Source organism: Lygodium microphyllum, chromosome 24 (genome assembly GCF_053477565.2).
Source record: "Lygodium microphyllum isolate KBCC chromosome 24, Lygodium_microphyllum_v1.1.10, whole genome shotgun sequence".
In the NCBI taxonomy this organism is placed as follows: Eukaryota; Viridiplantae; Streptophyta; class Polypodiopsida; order Schizaeales; family Lygodiaceae; genus Lygodium; species Lygodium microphyllum.
This window is the reverse complement of record NC_141158.1, coordinates 106644082-106664358: the sequence shown is the minus strand read 5'-3', so window position 1 is coordinate 106664358 and position 20277 is coordinate 106644082. Positions and strand designations below refer to the sequence as shown.

Sequence of the window (20277 nt, the reverse complement as noted above, 5' to 3'; positions counted from 1 at the left end):
CCAGCATTATTTTCTGCATTTATAGGTTCATTTACAGCAGGTATTTGCTGCTGTATAGCGGACACATTTTGCTGTTCAAAAGGTATTTCTTCCCGGAATATAACCGTGTGGACCTCCTCGATATTTTCAGGCTGTTTATGCATACGATCTTCCCGGAAGATAACATCATTGCTGCGTACTACTTTCCTTTTCTCGGGATCCCATAATCTATACCCCATTTCACCCTCGTCACCATATCCTAGGAAAATGCATTTACAGGACTTTGGCTCAAGTTTGCTGCGTTTTTCTTTACAAATGTGCACAAGAGCCTCGCAGCCAAACACTTTAAGGTGAGCATATGAAGGTGGCTTGCCAGACCGCGCTTCTTGGGAAACTCACCCCCCCCAAAGACCTGTTTGGTGACCGATTAATCAAGTGTACATCTGTCATAACAGCCTCCGCCCAAAAACCATGGGGTAATGCAGTATGAGACAACATCGTACGGACCTTATCATGTATGGTCCGATTCATACGCTCTGCAACTCCATTTTGGGATGGATTATGAGGGGCAGTGAGCTCCCTCTTTATCCCTTTGCTGTCACAAAATGCCTGAAAGGCCTTAGACACATATTCCCCACCATTATCAGAGCGAAAACACTTGAGTGTCTTATCAGTTTGATTTTCAATCAATGCCAAGAATTTTTTAAACTTGGCAAGCACTTCATTCTTACTATGAATAGGATAAACCCATACCTTTCATGTAGCATCATCAACAAAGGTGACAAATATTTCTTTCCCCCTACAGATAATCCTAGCATCTTACATACATCTAAATGTACTATAACTCTAGAGGAGAAGATTTCAGCTAAAGAGACTTTTTATGAGACATCTATGCATGTTTGCCATGAATACAATGATCACAATGCTCAAAATCAGCATAACAAAGACAAGGCCAAGTAACCCAAACGAGAAAGCACTTTCATTCATGTTTGACTCATGTGTCCCAGGTAGCCATGCCACAAAGAAACACTTGGCTGGTGAGCTGAGATACATGCCGAACATGCTGAAGTGTGAAGACAGAGCCATGCTGAAACTGCAAATGCACACTGCCAATACTTGCATGCATAGTTGTCCCCAAGATGGGCAACACCATGTCGACCCCCTATATAGGCAGAGAACCACTCACGATGAGGGGTGGCATGAAAGGAAGCACGTGAATCGAGAATCCAGGTATGCATGTCATCATTTGTATTTGCAAGAAAAACATGTGCACCAAAGTGTGAAAAGACCAAAAGGACATAATTTCCACTGTCACTATCATGAGTGACTACATTCACCTCTTCAATTTTGGCACTGCTCTTCTTGGGCTGACCCTCTTTCTTCTCTTCCTTGCTATCATCTGTCTTTTTGCCCTCTCCTTTCTCTTTCTTCCATTTGTAGCAGTCACGTTTAAAGTGACTCTTCTTGCCACAATGATGGCATTCAACATCTTTGCCACGTGATTTATTGCGTCCCTTGCTATCAGATTTGCCTTTCTACTGTGATTTGCCCCTAGTATGCAAAGCACTAGAAGCCTTACTGAATGCATTGTTCTACTGATTCATTTCTTCCATGAGTATAGCAATCTCTACATCAGCATACAAAAGAATCGCATTGGAAATGCTCATAGCAGTCTTGAATGTATCCCAACTCTCTGGATGTGTGCAAAACAAGAATGTAGCCTTAAATTCTTCATCAATAAAGAACTTCAAGGCAACCAGCTGGCTAAAAATGGAGTTAAACTCACTCAAGTAAATAGACATTGCTGTACCCCGAGCTCCTACCAACGCACCGCTGCCCTCGCCCCCATAACCCTATCGAACTGCGCCCCCGCTGACTAGCCATCGAGCCTCCCCCGTCCCTCTCACCTGCCTCCTCACCATCGCACTGCAACCCTTCTTGTCATCGAGCTGTGCCTCCCCCTCCTTGCCATCACACTGCGCCCCTCCCTCCTCGCCATCACGCTGCCCCCCCTCTGTGCGCCCCCGCACCCTGTGGTTCCCGCCTAGTACCTCCCCCCCCCCTGTGGCTCCCACTATCACGCTGCTTCCCCCCCCCTCTCCCCGTCTGATAAAACCCCCTCCCCCCCCGCCTCATACCTCCCCTCCGCCTTGGTCACCCCCCACACCTTGGTACCTACCCCACGCCTAGTCCCCCCCCTACCCTGGTACCTCACCCGCATTCTCTCTCGTCTCCTCCACCTTGTGGCCACCTGCTTACAAGCCTCCCACGCCATCATCCGTGCTGCCCAGTGCCTCTATCGGTATCAGAAAACACAATCCCCCCCCCTTTTCTCCTCGCCATCGCCCTCCCCTCCCCCCGGTTGCTCCCTCCATTTGCAGTAACACTCCCCCCTTCGGAAGTATAGCAGTGTGTTTGGTAGATTCTCAATAAGAAAGCGCAATGGAAACCTCTCGTCAGACGCCGGGGCATTCTACGAGTACCCCCCAACCAAACACCTTGCGCGTTGTCCTCTCTGAGGAACAGCTCTTGGCCGTCCGCGCCACAAAGCTAGAGCCTAAAGAAACAACGATTTTCGATCAGATAATAGGACACTCTCCAGCCAGGGCCCAGCTTCAGGATTGGCTCAACTCCACGCTGCGCATTGGCACAGCACAAATCGTGGAGGCAATCCTCATGGGCTGTGGGATCTTCCTGGTTTGTCTCACCTCTGCAAACGCCCTATGCCTCCACGATGGGGGTCATTCACAAGGTTCCCTCGTACAGCGGTTTCACAGTGGAGTCATTTGAGCTCCACAACAGATTTCTCAGACACCCAGTCAATTTACTTTTCCTCGACGGACTGGCGCTAGAGTACCGGCCCTTCTGCATAGTTCTTCCTGCCTCCTTCACGAATGCTATGAGAGCTGTAAGAGTCCCCAAGGTACGAGTGGCCGTGAAAGACAAAGAATATATGCAAGTTCCTAGAGATAGAGGCCAGAGGTCACTCCTTTAAGCAGCAGATCACAATGACCGGGCAACCAGGGCACTGTCTGCATTGCCATGACTTTGGGCACCAGGTACCAAACTGTACGCGCTTCGGAGCCAAGGCGGCTCCGTCGACAGGCCCACAGGTGGACATTAACAGCTTCACAGAAGTCCAGAGACGACAGAGAGGGAGACAGCAGGGGGGGCCACAGCCAGTTCCGCAGACGAAGCCTCGATAGCAAGGAGCAGGAGGGTGAGCGACGCCCCCTCGGCAGAGCACTCCGCAACCCCCCCTGCCCGCTCCACCCAGCAGGGGACTGCAGCCCCCCACATCTATCACCCGCGCCATAGACTACCTCACCTGAGATCCCACACCCACCCCCCTCACTGACCAAGGCTCATGCCCCCCCCCCCTTCCAGGGCCACCAACCCCCCCCAACCCGCCATGTACCTCCGACCATCCCACGATCCCTTGATCTTCTTCTCCCCCACCACCTTCCTTGCCGAGCATCCCCCCCCGATCCGCCCCCGGTTCAAGCGATCCCTCCCACACCCACCCCCCTCCTCCCACAGTGGGTGATGAGCCACACACGCCTACATCCTCCTCGCACCGGCAGTTCTCCCCCTCCCACACAACCACCAACTTATCTGCCCCTGCCACCCGTCACACTTTCCCGAGACAAGCACAGCTATTGCCACAGGAGTTCTTCCGCAGTGGCCCATGGTCCTACCTGAGAGTTGCGAAGAGCGGAGAGTTCCCACTACCTCTAGAGGTGGGGATCTTCGTGGTTCGTAAGTCAAGGAGAGGCAAGGTCCATCTACTAGCACCACGGGATTGACCAAACTACGCTTTTTTCTTTCAGTCCTCTCACTCAGGGAGTTGGACGACAACATAGATAGAGGAGGAGTTGAAGAGTCAGGTGGAGGACCACATCTCCCAATGGATAGGAGATGAAGGACTAGCATTGTTTACACAGCAGTGGCCTAGTTGCATGATGGACACTAACTGGTGGGCTGGTGCCGAGGTCTCACACTTGAGCATCATCTTTCGAGCCCCTCCACAATGGAGAGCTCCGCGGGATGTGATCGAGTGGCTCCTAGCCCAGACGGCCCATTTCTACCAATGTACAATCACCACTCTCAGCATGGCTGATAGATGCATTGATAGTACCACCTGGAGCATCTATCACCCCTATGGTCCCGGCCGAGGGGCACCATTGGGGATTGGAGTTCACCATCCAGACCTGCGGCAAAACGCACTTGCATGCTCCATAGTTTCTCCTCCTCTTGAGTAGCTTCCACACCGAATAGATGCTTGTTCGATCAGTCACAGGCTTTCCCATGAGCTTACACCTTGCATCCAAGAACGTGAACAGTCTCCACTACAGTGGGGCATGTGGTTCTAAAAAGTTGATTGTTCGGCAAGAGCTGCAGCCTGCCCTTGCGAGACAGATTAACATCCTACTTCTACAGGAGCACAAGCTCACGCCCACCCAAGCCCAGCAGGTTAAAAAGGTACTCCCGAGCAGCTCGCACACTTACTGGGAGCACGGCATAGGTGCCCACAGCAGGATTAGAGACGTATGCACCTCTATCGGCCCGAGTCTCACCGCCTGTGTACGAGACCACGGGACGATAGTGGCAGGGAGGGTTCTATGGATTAGACTGGATATTGGGGACTCGTACCTTGGAGTTCTCAATGTCTATGCCCCTACGGAGATTAGGTCACGCAACAGGTTCTGGGTGGAGATTGTGAATGGACTCCCAAGGGTGGACTCTTAAATCGTTGGAGGAGACTTCAACAACCTAGAGGCTTTGAAGGACCAGCAGGGCAGAGGCAGAAACTAGCACGGCATGGCTGGGGAGGAGCAGGGAGCATGGGAGGTCTTTCTACTGGCAATAGGAACACGCGATACCTGGAGAGACCCTGCCTTCCGCGGGAGGGAGAGGTCGTTGAACTTCTCTTGGGGATACAAGCGGCTAGGTGACGTCTTGCTAGAGCGGTTGGACAGGTTTTATGTGGGAGAGTGGGGTGGCTCTTGCGGAGGCCAGATTGGGTAGTTGTTGGATACCACGTTGTCCCACCATTGCCCAATTCTCCTAACAGTTGATTCCCCAACATCTACCCTAGATACACGATCCTATCAGATCCCTGACTCGATCTATAGGAGGGAGGAGGTAACGAGACAGATGGAACAAGGAGTAGGGTACGAGGGACCGGATTGCAGAGAGGTTGCAAAGGTCCTAGCCGAGTCAAGTAGTATCTGCCAAGAGGTAGCCATATAGGCCAAGCAGCAAAGTTGGGAGGAAGAGAGAGCACTATGGCAGGACCTTACAGGAGACACCAAGGGACCCCACCCTCCACACACGAGGCGCGCATGTGAGCAGCCATTGCTGGCTTAGAGGACACGCTCTCAAAGTTATCTTTCCGCACCTCCGCAGCTTTCTAGGCGCAAAAGGGGGATACGATATGCAGGGAGTTTTTCCAGGTGCACTAGCCTCGCACCTCAAGAGAGCAGATATGCAGCCTTCGAGATCAATATGGAAGGATTCGTTCTAGCCTAGACGAGGTGATGGAGATTGGCACCGACTACTACATACGCCTTTTCCAGCAAGAGACAACTTCAACTAGAGGACAGCGATGTAGGCAGCAAGTCTGAGATCACATCCCATCCCTCATCACACAGGAGATGGAACGCTCCGTTCTAGGCCCCCTCACAAAGAAGGAACTAGTGTCAGAGTGCAGCGGTGCGGAAGCGTAGGACTAAGAGAGAGAGAACGCAGAGAGAGAAGAGAGAGAAAGAGACAGTGGAAGATGAAGATCTGCTGTATAAAGTGTGCTGAATACAAAGATATGCAGATATATACACGGACGCAGTGCGCTGGACTGCGTGTCTCCACCTCGACGATGCAACCTGCTGTTCACCTCGAAGTCCGCTGCAGTCTGCACTGTCTCCTGTCTGAAATCTGCGAACAGAGACAGAATCTGCACGTGTCACTGGTCTGTAATCTGCGAGCAGAGAAGTGTGGGAGACTGCTGGAAAAGTCGGCTATTTATAGCCAGAAAACTGGGCGAAAACAGGGCACCAGAAAACAGCCTGTCGGCTGCATTAAATGCAGCCGACTGCCTGAACAGGGCGGACTGCCACGTGGCAGTCCGACTGTGCAGTCCGACTGCACACTGCTGCTCCTGTCCGACTGTTCACTGCTGCTCCTGTCCGACTGCACCTGCCCTGCTGCTCCTGATCAGGCTGTGATCCTCTAACACCCCCTCTCAGAGCCTGGGCAGGGCAAAAGCCTGAGGGATCTGGAATGTCTCCGAAGTAGAGCCTGGGGAAGTGCCTTCGTAAACAAATCCGCAAGATTGTCCTCCGTCTTGCAGTACTCCACAGTGATGGTCTCATCCAGAAGCTTTTCTCTGATGAAGTGGTACTGGATCTCTATGTGCTTCGTCCGAGCATGAAAAACAGGGTTCCGTGCCAAGGCAATGCAACTCTCATTGTCACATTGCAACAAAGTAGGACGAGTCTGGGGGCACCCAAGCTCCTCCAATAATCTCCGAAGCCACACAGCCTCACATGTGGTGGAAGACGCGGGCCGATACTCTGCCTCAGTAGACGAAAGGGCTACCGTGGGCTGCTTCTTGCTACTCCATGAGATAACACCTGCACCCAAGGTAAAACAATAACCTGTAGTAGACCGCCTGTGGTCCACATCACCGGCCCAATTCGAGTCGCTCCAACCTGCAAGTACAAGATCTGAACCATCTGTCCCTGGATAATGAATCCCTAAATCAGACTTCCCCTCAAATATCGAAGTATCCTCTGAGCAGCCTGCCAATGCACCATCTTAGGTTCACTCATGAACCCTGCCAAGAGCCCAACAGCAAAACAAAGATCAACCCGTGTGTTGAGAAGCCAAATCAAAGAGCCAATCAACTGACGATAGCGGGAAGCATCCGCCAAAGGAGAAGCTGAATGGGAAGTGGCCTTCCAGTTCGGATCCACAGGAGTAGAAAGGGTCCGACAATCCTCCATCTCAAAAGACACCAAGAGCTCCTGTACATATCTCTGTTGAGAGATGAAGATCCCCCTCTGAGACTGATAAATCTCATGGCCCAAAAAGAAATGGAGTAGACCCAAGTCTGTCATCTCGAACGTCCGATGTAAAGCTGACTTCGTCTCTTGGACCTGCTGTGCATCATCACCTGTGACAATCAAATCATCAATATACAACACAAAAAGCACACAACCATCCTCGGAAGTGTGAACATAAAGCTGCGGATCAGCCTTGGAATGCCGATATCCCAACTGAGACTGGAGGAACGAATCAATCTTCTCGTTCCATGCACGCAGAGCCTGCTTGAGGCCATACAAGGCCTTCTTCAACCTGTAGACTTTCCCATCTGAGGATCCAAAGCCAAGAGGCTGCTCAACATAGATCTCCTCCTTCAAATCACCATTGAGGAAGGCCGACTTCACATCCAACTGGTAAACAGGCCCTCTCCTATGGCCAGCCAAGGCAAGAACGGCTCTAATGGTCGCCATACGAGCAGTGGGGGCAAAAGTATCATGACAATCAATCCCTGGGCGCTGTGCAAAACCTTTAGCAACAAGGCGAGCCTTGTGCTTATCCAAAGAACCATCGCTAAGGTATTTGGTCTTGAAGACCCACTTGACGCCAATCACCTTCTTATTCGAGGGGCGGAGCACGAGTGACCAAGTGACATTCCTCTCAATAGCCTCCAACTCAGCTTCCATAGCTTTCTTCCATGGTGCGGAATGTAAAAACAAGGCGAGCCTTGTGCTTATCCAAAGAACCATCGCTAAGGTATTTGGTCTTGAAGACCCACTTGACGCCAATCACCTTCTTATTCGGGGGGGCGGGGCACGAGTGACCAAGTGACATTCCTCTCAATAGCCTCCAACTCAGCTTCCATAGCTTTCTTCCATGGTGCGGACTGTAAAGCCTTCTTCACGGAGGTGGGCTCTCGATCTTGCATAACACGGGTCATCAAACAATAGTTAGAGCAAACAAGCTTCGTAGAATGTGCCTGATGCCGCCATGACCGCTGCGGACCATCCTACGGTCCCCACTCCTCAGGAACCCCCTCGATCCCTGAATCACGGAATGTGTCATGGGCCCATCGAGGAGGAAGCCGAACCTCCCCTCGTCTCTCTCCATCAGCGGAAGACTCTGGAATATCCACCGATGCTAACTCCTCAGGGGTGACCGGTGGAACAGTAGACTCTGTGTCAGAAACAGAATCATAATCAAAAGGCACAGGCTCCAATGGAACTGTAGCAAGAGCCCAACTCTCCCCTGGATCTCCAAGAACGGGATGCTCCTCACCCGTTGATATGGCCGGAACCTCCACAAACCACACATCGCGGCTAGTGTACACATCCCGCTTGACGGGATCATACAATCGATAGCCTTGGGACTGGGAGCTGTAGCCAACAAATACCTGTCTTCGGGAAGCTGCTTCAAATTTATCACGATGAGCCTTGGAAATGTGAACATAGGCATCACACCCAAAGACCCTAAAGTAAGAAACATCAGGCTTCGTCCCAAAGTAAGCCTCAAACAGGGTCATCCCATCAATGGCCCAAGTGGGGGATCGATTAAGGATGTGGACGGCAGTAGCCACAGCCTCGGCCCACAAAACCTGAGGGGTCTGTCGGTGCTCCATCATGGTGCGCGCCATCTCGATCACATTGCGGTTTTTCCGTTCAAGAATGCCATTTTCTTGAGGAGTGTGGATATTGGCAAACTCCTGGTGAATACCTTTATCTGTACAAAACCGAGCAAACTCATTAGAAACAAATTCACCGCCCTTGTCCGATCGCAAGGTCTTCAACTTCCGGCCCGATCGGTTCTCCTCAAAGAGAAGCCAATCCTTGAAGTGTGAGAAAGTTTCTGACTTTAATGCCAAAAAATAGGCCCATGTCATCCTGCTGTAGTCATCTACGATCAGCATGAAGTACGAGCTCCCGCGCAAGGACTCATTCCTCATAGGGCCACATAGATCCGTAGATACAAGCTCCATCGGTGAAGTAAAACGCCGCGAAGCTATGTGGGGAATGGCATCCCTATGCTGCTTCCCCCGAATGCAGGAGACACATGGCTGCTGGCTCACCACTATATCCGGCAACCCTCGAACAAGCTGTCCACGTGACGCCCTCCGAAGATAATCATAGTTGAGGTGACCAAACCGAGCATGCCATAACTCTGACTGTGACTGAGAGGTAAGAAGAAGAGTAGAGAGGGCAGTGGATGACTTCAATTTATAGATGCCGTTCTCCTCATATCCGGATGATAGAACCTTCCTTGACTCACGATCAAGGACTCACATCGAGTTACTGTCAAACTCCACCAAAAGTCCAAGGGAGCAAATCTTATGAACTGATAGGAGATGATACCCTAAGCCAGGTACATGCAAAACCTCGGAGGTATGGGTACCACCTCGTCCATCTGGAATAAGCTACATCTTACCCCGTCCTGCAATAGATACTGAAGAGCTATCTCCAATGAGAATCTGCCCACGCGAGGGTCGCAACTGGGCAACACCATCTAATGAAGGAGTCATGTGCCGGGAGGCACCACTATCAACGATCCACTCTCGAGCCTGGGGAGCCGTCATCGCAGCATCAGAAGCATTCGGTGTAGAGTCCTCTATGACAGCTAGATGAAGAAATGCAGCTGATGAGGGTGCAGCCACCGCTCCAGAATCCTTTGTGTCCTTCTTGTTGGTGTCCTTCTTGTCTTTGTCAGGGCAATCCTTCTTCCAATGGCCAGTCTTTCCACAAATATGACATGTGGATTCTTTGTCCTTGTCCTTGCCCTTGTCCTTCTTTGACTTGTTATCCCCCTTCTTCTTCTTTTGGTCCTTCCCCTTCTTCTGAGAGACTTGACCTGTCAGCCTCTCCGACTTGGAAGCATTCTGTCCCTTTAACTGTTCCTCTTGGTCCAAGACCATAGGAACCAACTCTTCCCACCAAAGAGTAGACTCTCGCCCCGAAGCAATAAGGGCAGAGTAAAATGTACCGAATCGTGGCGACAACTAGGGCAATAGTGTGATCGCCATGTCTTCGGAGGAAATCGGCTTCCCCGCATTCTGAACCTACATCTGAAGCTGCCTTAGCTTGTTGATGTGCTCCCACAGCGAAGAAGACTTATTTACGGACAGGGTCCGCATTTGTACCTCCAAAGAAACCCGCTTCATAAGGGTCATCCGATTGTACATCTGATCAAGCTCCAGCCATATCTCCCAAGCCACCGTCAAGTGCTCGATGTGAGCTATCACGGCTGTAGTACATGACAGAAAAAGAAAGGAACGAATCCTGGCATTCAATTTGTCCCAGTGAGACTGAGCCTTGGCCAACTCCGCACGAGCATCGGAAGAGAGTTTGGACTCATCTCGTACCGAGGGCCGGTCGATCTCCTCCTGTACCAGCTCCGCCAAATCATAGGACTCAAGGATGGCCAACATCATGATGCGCCAAATGCGGTAGTTGTCGCCGTGGAGCTTCTGATCTGCAAGAAGAGCCGGTAAGACAAGCACCTTCCGGTCCATAATCGACTGAAACTCCAAGTCAATCTCTGTAGACATCTTCACCTGAAATGCCCTCACAAACGCAAAAGCAGCCCCCTCTGACTGGGAAAACTCAGCCTGCTAAGGCTCTTCCGCGTCCAGAAACTTCTTCACCCGCTGGAGGCGATGAAAAAGCAAAACCTGCACTTGTAGGCTAAAAACGCAAACTTCCTCCGCGTCAAACAGCAGTAAACAGCAGCAAATCCACCACCTGGACTCCTTTCGTGTGCGCCCACGCTTGCCTCAGCCTTGTTCCGAGGCGCAGCCCTCCTGTCTGCCCTCAAACGCTGAAAACGCAAATTTGTGTCGCGATAGAAACTCCTCTTCAGGTTGGTTCTGCGCTCAATCAGCCCTTAAACACTGCTTTGATACCATGTCAGAGTGCAGCGGTGCAGAAGCGTAGGACTGAGAGAGAGAGAACGCAAAGAGAGAAGAGAGAGAAAGAGACAGTGGAAGATGAAGATCTGCTGTATAAAGTGTGCTGAATACAAAGATATGCAGATATATACACGAGCGCAGTGCGATGGACTGCGTGTCTCCACCTCGACGATGCAACCTGCTGTTCACCTCGAAGTCCGCTGCAGTCTGCACTGTCTCCTGTCTGAAATCTGCGAACAGAGACAGAATTTGCGCGTGTCACCGGTCTGTAATCTGCGAGCAGAGAAGTGTGGGAGACTGCTGGAGAAGTCGGCTATTTATAGCCAGAAAACTGGGCGAAAACAGGGCGCCAGAAAACAGCCTGTCGGCTGCATTAAATGCAGCCGACTGCCTGAACAGGTCCGACTGCCACACTGCTGCTTCTGTCCGACTGGTCACTACTGCTCCTGTCCAACTGCACCTGCCCTGCTGCTCCTGATCAGGCTGTGATCCTCTAACAACTAGAGGAGGCTTTCCATACACAGGACGGGCAGAAATGCCCGGGAGAGGACAGCCACTCCAAGGCATTCTTCACCACTTACTGGGAGGTGGTAAAGGACCCCCTACTGATGGCCTTCTAAGAGATTTTCACTTTAGGACAAATGCCAGGGAGTCTTTCGGCAAAGCTTATTAATCTCCTCCCCAAAGGGAAGACCGATTGGAGCTTTCCCAATGGAGACCGATCACCTTATTGTCAGTGGCCTATAAGGCACTGGCAAAGATAATTGGTAGGCGACAACGCCCCGTGCTTCCAAATATCATCCATGATACACAGACAGGCTTTGTCCAGGATAGGAGCATCCTAGACAATGTATTCACCTTCTTTGAGGCGACAGAGTGGGCGCAACACAATGGGCAGAGACTCGTTGTACTACTCTTGGATTTCGAGAAAGCTTATGACAGGGTGTTGGCCCTGTATCTGATTCTACCCTTTGCAGAGGCGATGTCTCATTTCGTCAGGTCACATGTGAGCGGATTATGCGGCCTCCGACTTCTCGTGAGAGAGGAGACTAAGTTCTTAGACTCAGAGTATGCAGATGATACAACACTCTACATAGAGGACGATGAGTTAATGCTGGAGAGAGTGAGGCTGGCTCTTGAGGTGTTCTGTTCTACAACAAGAGCGAAAATCAACTGGCGAAAGTCGGTTCGTTTCCTCACAGACCCGGACTCTAGCATGGAGTGGGACATCCACCTGGGATTTAGATAGGTGACAGACCATCCGTTACCTAGGGTTCTAGGTGGGACTCGACATCACTCCCGCCCAGCAATTTCTCCCAGTCCTCGATTCTATTCGGAAGAAGCTAACCTACAGGAGTACGTCTCGCCCCTCACTAGCAGGCCAAGCCTTGGCGGTTAACCATGTCCTTCTAGAGACGGCCTTGTATATCGCCTCATGTTGGTGATTCTCCTCATCCTGCGTAGTGCAACTTCACTGCTTAGTTCAAAATTTTCTTTGGTGCGGGTCAGACAATTCCAGGGATTCCAAGGCCAAGGTGGCGTGGATGACCATCATAGGGCATCAGTCAGAGAGAGGCCTGGGGATCATAGATCCAGAGTATCAAAGTATGGCCCTCTTGGGCAAGCTAGTTGTCCACGGTCTCACACCAGAAGGGCAAACATGGAAGGTCCTATTGCAGGAGGGTCTTCAGGACTGTAGACCGAGGCTTGGCGGTGATTGAAGGCCGTCCCTGAGATGAATCTTCACGTCAACTCCAATCATCTTGCCCAGATCACCTTTCCTGCGCAGCTTGATCTGCGTGTGGCAAGGCCTCCGCAAGGCCCTAATCCAGAGCCCCCCAAGTTGCCAGGAGGAGATAGATCGTCAACCGGTCATCTAAAACCCCCAGGTCAAAGATCCGGAAAGAGCAGAGCTTGGCGAGCACCCCCACATCCAATGGGCTGGCTAGGAGGCCGGCCCGACTCGTACCATCAAGACATGGCGGGAGGTGTACAGGATGGTGGATAAGGAGGTACTGCAGCAAGGATCTGGTTGCTAGAGAGGAGTGGAGCTGAGAAGTAGAGAGATAGACGCAGCAATACCTTAGGAGTGGCTTACTCTCCCGAGACAAGAGGCGATAAAGCCCGGGGAGGTATGGGCTGCTACGTTCTCACCAGCAGGTATCCCCCTACAGGTGGCAGGTAGAGCTGGCGCTCCACCTGGGACCTTCTTCACCGTACAAGAGGGAGGGCGTCTGGCCCTTGACAGAGGGCAACAAGATGAGGAGTTAGATGTCCTCTCATGGAAGAGAATCCATGTGATTGGCCTTCAAGGGAAGACATGGCAATTGGACCCTTTTGTCTTCTGACAAGAGCTTAGGGAGTGGCACCTCTAGATCTTGGAGGGCAACCTGTTTGATGAGCTGGAATGGGACCCGAGAGAGTGGCTATGGCCAGCCATAGCGGTCGCCAAGAAGCCACCAAGGTTCCTAGAGTACACTGCCAGGATTGGCAGACGCGTATTGATACAAGAGGATATGGAATGAGCGTTGTCACGTAGCAGGCACTGAGCAGAGCATGGCATCATGGAGCCTTTCCGATGGACCTTCTAGCGCCGCCTATGGGATAGTTGGAGGCCGAGGAGGGTATCATATTTCTTATGGCTAGTGGCACATGGAGGCTTGGTGGTGGGAAGTTGGCTTGTCCAGATGCAAAAGAAAAGAGGTTGTATGCATTGCACACAACAGCCTCTAGAAACACCAAAGCACTGCCTTTGGTCGTGTGAGGCGGCGCAGCTCGTGTGGAGAGGTGCATGTTGCATCCTTCGTTGTATAGCACCCAGCCTTGGATGTATCTCATGGGGAGCTTTCTGCTAGCAGGCAGTCGGCTAGGGCCGCCACCTTCTGTATGAGGCCGCGATGCAGAACACGATATTCATTAGCGAGGTAGGGTCGTGCGCAATGGTCCGTTTGGAGACTCTACCCATCCGCCAAGTACTAGAGCCCACAGCAGACCACTCTAAGATATGGGAGATCATAGGAAGTCTTATTGGTTGGCATATCTGGAAGGCGCGGTGTCAGGAGGCTTTCGACGGAGAGAGACTTTCAGTACATGTGACTTTAGCAAAACTTTGGACCTCTATCATTCACTCCCTCCACGGCCGATGGGATCATGTGTAGGGCAAATCCAAGGCTCGTCAAGAGCTCCGAGGTCATTTCATGCGCACTTGGGGCGGCCGTGACCTATTTTTCATGATATAGGCAAGCAGCCCCAGATAGCAATACATCCCCCCTCCATGGCTTCTTGTCCCTTTCTCCCCCAGACCGTCTTGAGAGGCTTGTATACATGATGGACTTGTGACTTTCATCAGCTCCAACTAGTCTGTTGAGCATGAGCACTCCGTTGTAATCAGTTTTTCTAAGTGATATAATCAGCCACATTTTATTTGCAAAAAGACATTGCTATACCCTCTTTCATACGCAAATCCATAAGCTTTTTCAGCCAATACACTTTGCTTGCAGCACTCTTCTGTGCATACAGTTCTTCTAGTCGAGTCCATATAGCATATGCAGAATCCAAACCTTCAATGTTAAACAGCAAGGCATCAGAAATCGATAGCTCAATGGTTGAGCGTGGAAGCTCATTTAACTCATCCCAATCGTCCTGTTCCATGTTTGCGGGCTTTTCCCCTTTGGTTTTGATTCGCTTTGCCTGCTTCTTTTGCAACAGGATATTGTAGCACTGTTTTTGCCAAACTGCTAAGTTATGTGCTCCTTCAAAATAGAGCAATTTCAACAGAACCCCCAAATTTTTCCAAGTGTTAGGTATCTAAATTGCATGGAATTAAACCTACATGTACATAAAATGACCAAATGGTACACAAATTTTGCCCAAACTGAAAAAGCCCCAAATTGCACGGGGTCCAATGTGCATCACTGTCGAGAAATTGGGTAAATTTCAGCCCCATTTGTGCATGTACATGAAAAGCCCCAAATGTCAGAGGCAAGATGTCACAAAATTCTTGCAATTTCTGAGACAAATTGTCTTGTCTTGCATCACAATCCCCAAATCCGAGAAAAGCCCCAAATTTTCGGGCCAAGATTGCACAAATTTCAGTGAAATTGACTCATCCAAGAAAAAATCTCACTTGCATTTGAGAATCCCCAAAAAAATTCTGAGGCATGCGTCTTCAATGTCTGTAATTTTTTGGTCCAGAGAACATTGCAATGTGTGTCAGGCACAAATTTGGGAAAACCCCCAAATTTCAAGACAGATTTGCACTCTATGCTCGCAGGTGTGAACACCCGACAGCGTGGGGGGAGGGGTTGGCAAAGGGAGTTTCAAGAAAAAATTGATTTTAAAAGAAAATTGTGATGGGGTCCATTGACCCGCTCAACCGTGCCGCCACGCATCCGTCGTCTGCGCCGTTCAGCTCGCCTCCAGTCTCGTGTCCCATCAGTGTCCATGAAGCCCAACATCTGTTAGGCCTGCTGTCCTGTCGCGTGGTCGCCCGCTAGTCGTCCGTCAGCTGGTCGCGTCACGCCTGCTGCTGCCCGTCGCGCTTCTACACCAGTCAACTGCTGCTGTCCGTTACGCTTCTGCACCAGTCGACTGTCTCCTCTGCTCACGAGCCTGCCTGCGACTCCCCTGCACCTATCAACTGTCGATTGCTGCTTGTCAAGTCCACCTGGGACTCTGCAACACCTGAGTTGTCTCTTGCCCGCTCTGATACCAGTTTGTAGCGATCAGGAGGCACAAAGATCGATGCAGTCAGTGTTCATTATGCGCAGCGAGACAGAGTGAGAGAGCAGAGTAGAGAGTGTGCATGATTTGTGGGTACAATGACGAGGGTACTACTTTAGGTTTTTAGATAGATGTATATGTGTGAGTACAAGTGCTAAGGGTGTGTTCACACCCGAGCACATTAAAAGGCACGAGGGCCTTTATTCTCAACACAGTTCATAATAGGCAGTTGGTAGCTCTTTCACTCTGACTGACATGGTTCGTCCCTTGTTCTGCCACTGGGCCAGAATTCACATCTTCCTAGAGTAATGGCAATATTTGCTTGCCCACCACATACTAAGCAACTAGATGTGACTAAAGAGAATAGACAAGCTTAAAACACTTGAAGAACAGAAAAGCACAAAGAATATGTAATTCCAAAAAATATAGCTTACTTCTGGTAGCCTTGCAGCGAAGAGTTTGACATACTCCCGACCAATATTCTTCACTATACTATCGAGTAAATAGAGAGACGGTAGCTTTTGATCACTAGGAACCTACAAAACAGAACATGTGTCAATTCAAAAGTTTTTCAGTCTGGTTACAACACCTGGAAATCACCTAGAAAAAAAGGATAAAGACACAAAATGAGAACTTAACGAGTGTAAATTTTTTTCAATTAACAACAAGAACAGCATCGCCTACCTCATAAATCACATGTAAACAGGCTTAATTAGATGCATTGAAGGTTTGAGACAAGCACCATTGAAGTTAGACACATGTTTACAGAATAACTAGTGAGAAAAGAGACAGCTTGAAACATCAAAGTAGACCTGGGCACCACCTGTGAAAAGAAGTGGGCTAATCAAGTATGACTACCAAATGAATGCTCAAATTAAAACGAAAAGTAAAATGATGATAGGACCGAATGAATAGACACAAACTGCATAACCAAGGTACAATGCAGAAGAACAGAGCCAACTGCAAAGGGAGATACACTAAAAGCATGCCGCATTATAGAAGTCCCAGCACATGGGCCTCAAAGGACTTGGGTTCAGGCTGTGCAGTGTCAAAGGTGGACTGGGATGATGCCATGAACAGTAAAGTGGAGTGACTCATATGACCCAAAAAGAGAGCAGCCAGCTGGCATTCAAAGGAGGGACTATGAACTTTGAAGATGGATGCTGATCATGACATGCAGAAATCTGTGTTTTGAATGAAAGAGCGGCCCACCGCAGCAAACTTTGAGCTTGTAGCAGCCAAGGGCTGTGCTTTCTGATGCAGATGTCTGTGCGGGAGGGTGAAACAGCTGCATGGACAGCAGGGGGAGAAAATCGGGCCAGGCAGCTGCAGTTTTAGTGGCTGGCAGGAGCATCGAAGGCTAAAGTGGCAAACAATCAGGGTTGGAGCAGTTCTGAAGGCAACAACAGCTGCACAGGTGCTATACTGGGCTAAATTAGGACAAACCTATTGTTAGTTGATTACCAAATTATTGGTCAATTCTAATTACCTCTAGAACAGTCCCCCAAAAGGCCAACTTAAACTAAGGGCAGTTCACACCCAAAAAGTGATGCCTGCATGAAAATGCAAAGCTACATGGAAAAAACTGTTTGGACCATTGAACTTCGACACACATTTGTGAGCAGCCATCTCCTCCTGCTCAACTCAAACATGAGTGCTCATTTTATAAGTTTATTTGTCTTTGGTGCCAAAAGCATGTTTTCAACCTTTGACCTCTTTGATAGAGAATTCCACCACTTCCACATGACCAATCAGCTTTGATGGATATCCTTTAATAATAATTTTTCCTATCATTCAAAAATAAGCCATTTACTTTTGGTAATCAGCATTAATTGATTTTTGGGGCTATTTTAAGTAGGCCTATGTCACAAGGACATGAAATTTTCTCACTTTGCTTAGCATTTGATTAAAAGTTAATCAAATGTGCAAAGGTGGGTTGCACCTGTGAGGTGCAAGTTATAATTATTTCTCACTGTGGGACCCACAATCCCAAGATATCAGTTGGTTCCAAAGGCAAAAGTTATAATAAGTTATGTTTGACAAGTACTAGGTGGTACCTAGTGTGAGATTTTAGCCTAGGCCAATTTATTAGTCACTAATGTCAAGGGTGAAATTGGAGACTAAGAATTAATTAATTAATGCTAGTATAAGGGCCAATAACTACCTAGCGATACTAGGAAGACAAATTGGCCTAGCCAATTTAATTATTGGCTGGTGAAATTAATTTTTTGAGAACTAGAATAATTATTATATTGTTTTTAAAATTTAATATTCAAAAATTAAATTAATAAGTTGAAAAATGCTAGAAAATGAAATTAGAAGGCTGCCACTTAGCAAAACTTACCCATGCAAGTGCGAAAAACGCTTTTGAAACTGGAAGAGAGAGAAAGAGGGTCATTCTAACCTTGTGCAATCTTTGAGAGAGAAGGCCATCATAGCTGCTATAACAGTTAACAAGCCATTTCCAACTAGCAAGAGGCCCTCTAGGAGTTGGTGACATGCCTTGAAGAGACTATGGCAATAGGTGAAGCAGCTGATTTCTTTCATTTTCTTGCAATGGAAGTCTGGAATTTCTCTCTCTTTAGCATTCTCTCTCACCCTCCAACCACCTCCAAAATCCAACCATTTGAGTCATCAAAGGAAGAGATTTCACTCAAACTTTGTTGTAAACCCCAACTCATAGCAAAAATTAGGATTCTCACACTTGTCTCAAGATGCGTGCTCAAAATTGAGAGCATAGGAATTGGATTCTAGTAGCTAAAATTGAAGATTTTCAGGGAGATTCAAGAGGCCAACCAACCAATATCAAATTTGGGGCTAAATTTGTCTCTCAAGGAGTACGGTGAAGACCAATCCCTGAGCAAACCCAGGGACAAATTCGTTTGAAGGCTTGCTGGTCATTAATGGCAACAAGAGGCACTTGGATTAGCAGAGGAGATTAGTGAATCTCCATTGTACTCCATCCATTTGCAAATGAAGATAAAGAAATACCACAAGGGGCGCCAGTTCTGGAGCCAACTGGCTGTCAGTGTCCCAGATTAAAGTGGTAAAGTATGCATTTCAATTTATGTAATTTATTTACTTGTTGTAATTACTGTTAAATCAGGTTATTACCACCCTCTCCGAGAAGAAAGGCTGGTTTCAACGTTCTATTGCTAGGATACCATCAAATCCCTTGACTTGGTTGGCCCGAGGTAGCTTGATTGAAGGTCAGAAGCATTGCTCTAGTGCTGAAACTATATTCAGCTGAGCAATTACAACAAGGATGTCTTCAAATACTAAGATGGAATCAATGATGGCGCATCTCATTCTAAAAAAGCACAGAATGAAGAAGAAAATACAATGCCTAATCTTGCAATAGGCTTACAGTATGAATAGCAAGCTGATAATGTTGATTTAGACCAAAAAGTGAGTCCTTCTGGCCCTATAGAGACTAACGACCAACAAGAGAAAAAGCAATTTGATGACTAGTATAAAGATCAGCTTAGAACAAAGTACCTGAAATGATCCTCAATTCGAGCACCTTTAGAACTCCTTAAAATAGAGCAACAAAGGCAAGAAGAGCAAACCATCTTCAAAGAGCTTCGAGACATCAAGATGTGCCGAAGGAAGAGCCAATACACCAACATGATGTTTCAAATGTGGGAAGTGAGCATAAGCAAATGATGCTGGTAGAGCAATTGAAGCATATGCAAGGCCATCTTCGTAGTGCCAAACCAAAGGGTTTAGGACAATAGGACATGCGTGCAATTATGGAACAACCAAGGTACTTTTGTGGTGGAACTAGTATCCATGCTATGGTGGGTCAAGAACCACATACATGGATGTATGGCACAACTCCTTATGCTATGCAAGAATTGAAACAAGCCTTACTTCTCGGATAGGATGGTAAATAACGTGAGTTAACACTAATTACAGCAAGCATAAGTTTCACATAAACGGAAATTGCAAATGTTACCGCTTTAATCTTGGATAATGGACAGCCTATTGGCCCCAAAACTGATGCGCCTTGCGGTATTTCTTTAACTTTTATTGCAAATAGATGAAGTACAACCAAGATCCTCTAACCTTCTCTGCTAATCCAAGTGCCACTTCCTATCAAAACTAACCAACATTGCTCTAAATTCTTGCATTCCTTAGCATCAAGCTTGTTCCAAGCTGTCATGATGTCCACCTCAAAGGTACTAGTCAACCAATTCGATGCAAACATTTGCTTGAATTGTACCCATGTTGACGGTGCTCTATCTTGCATCAAGAGTGTGGACCACCACAGCAATGCATTCCCCTTCAAGAAAGTGGCTGCCTTTCGAATCTTAGAGGATTCGGTGAAGTTTCCGCCTAAATAGGCTGCATCAAACTGCTGAATGAAGATCAAAGCTTTCAGCCTATCTTGTGCACCATTGAAGGACTCAAACTTCACTACTTTTCCACCCTCATCATAGTCTTTTGCTTCCCCTTTGGGAGTCAAGTTGTCATACACTAGCTGCTGCAAAAAGGGTGCATTTGCTGTATTTACATCATGACCAAGCCCAAATGAAGCATTTGGATGACCAGCAGTCATTCCTTGAGCCCCATAAGCATTCAGGGGTGCAGATGCATTGCCAAACATTCCACTTTGTGCCCCAGGCATCAAGCCA

General features: G+C 48.7%; 1 protein-coding gene across 1 annotated transcript in view; it reads right to left on the bottom strand.

The window, feature by feature from the left end:
* LOC148015488 (polyadenylation and cleavage factor homolog 4-like) overlaps window positions 1-20277 on the bottom strand; it is a 94069-nt gene that overhangs the window by 47020 nt on the left and 26772 nt on the right. The window contains exon 2 of the mRNA XM_087666095.1: window positions 16075-16176. Within this exon, the coding sequence (XP_087522221.1) occupies window positions 16075-16176 (102 nt within the window). The remainder of the gene's footprint in view (window positions 1-16074; window positions 16177-20277) is intronic.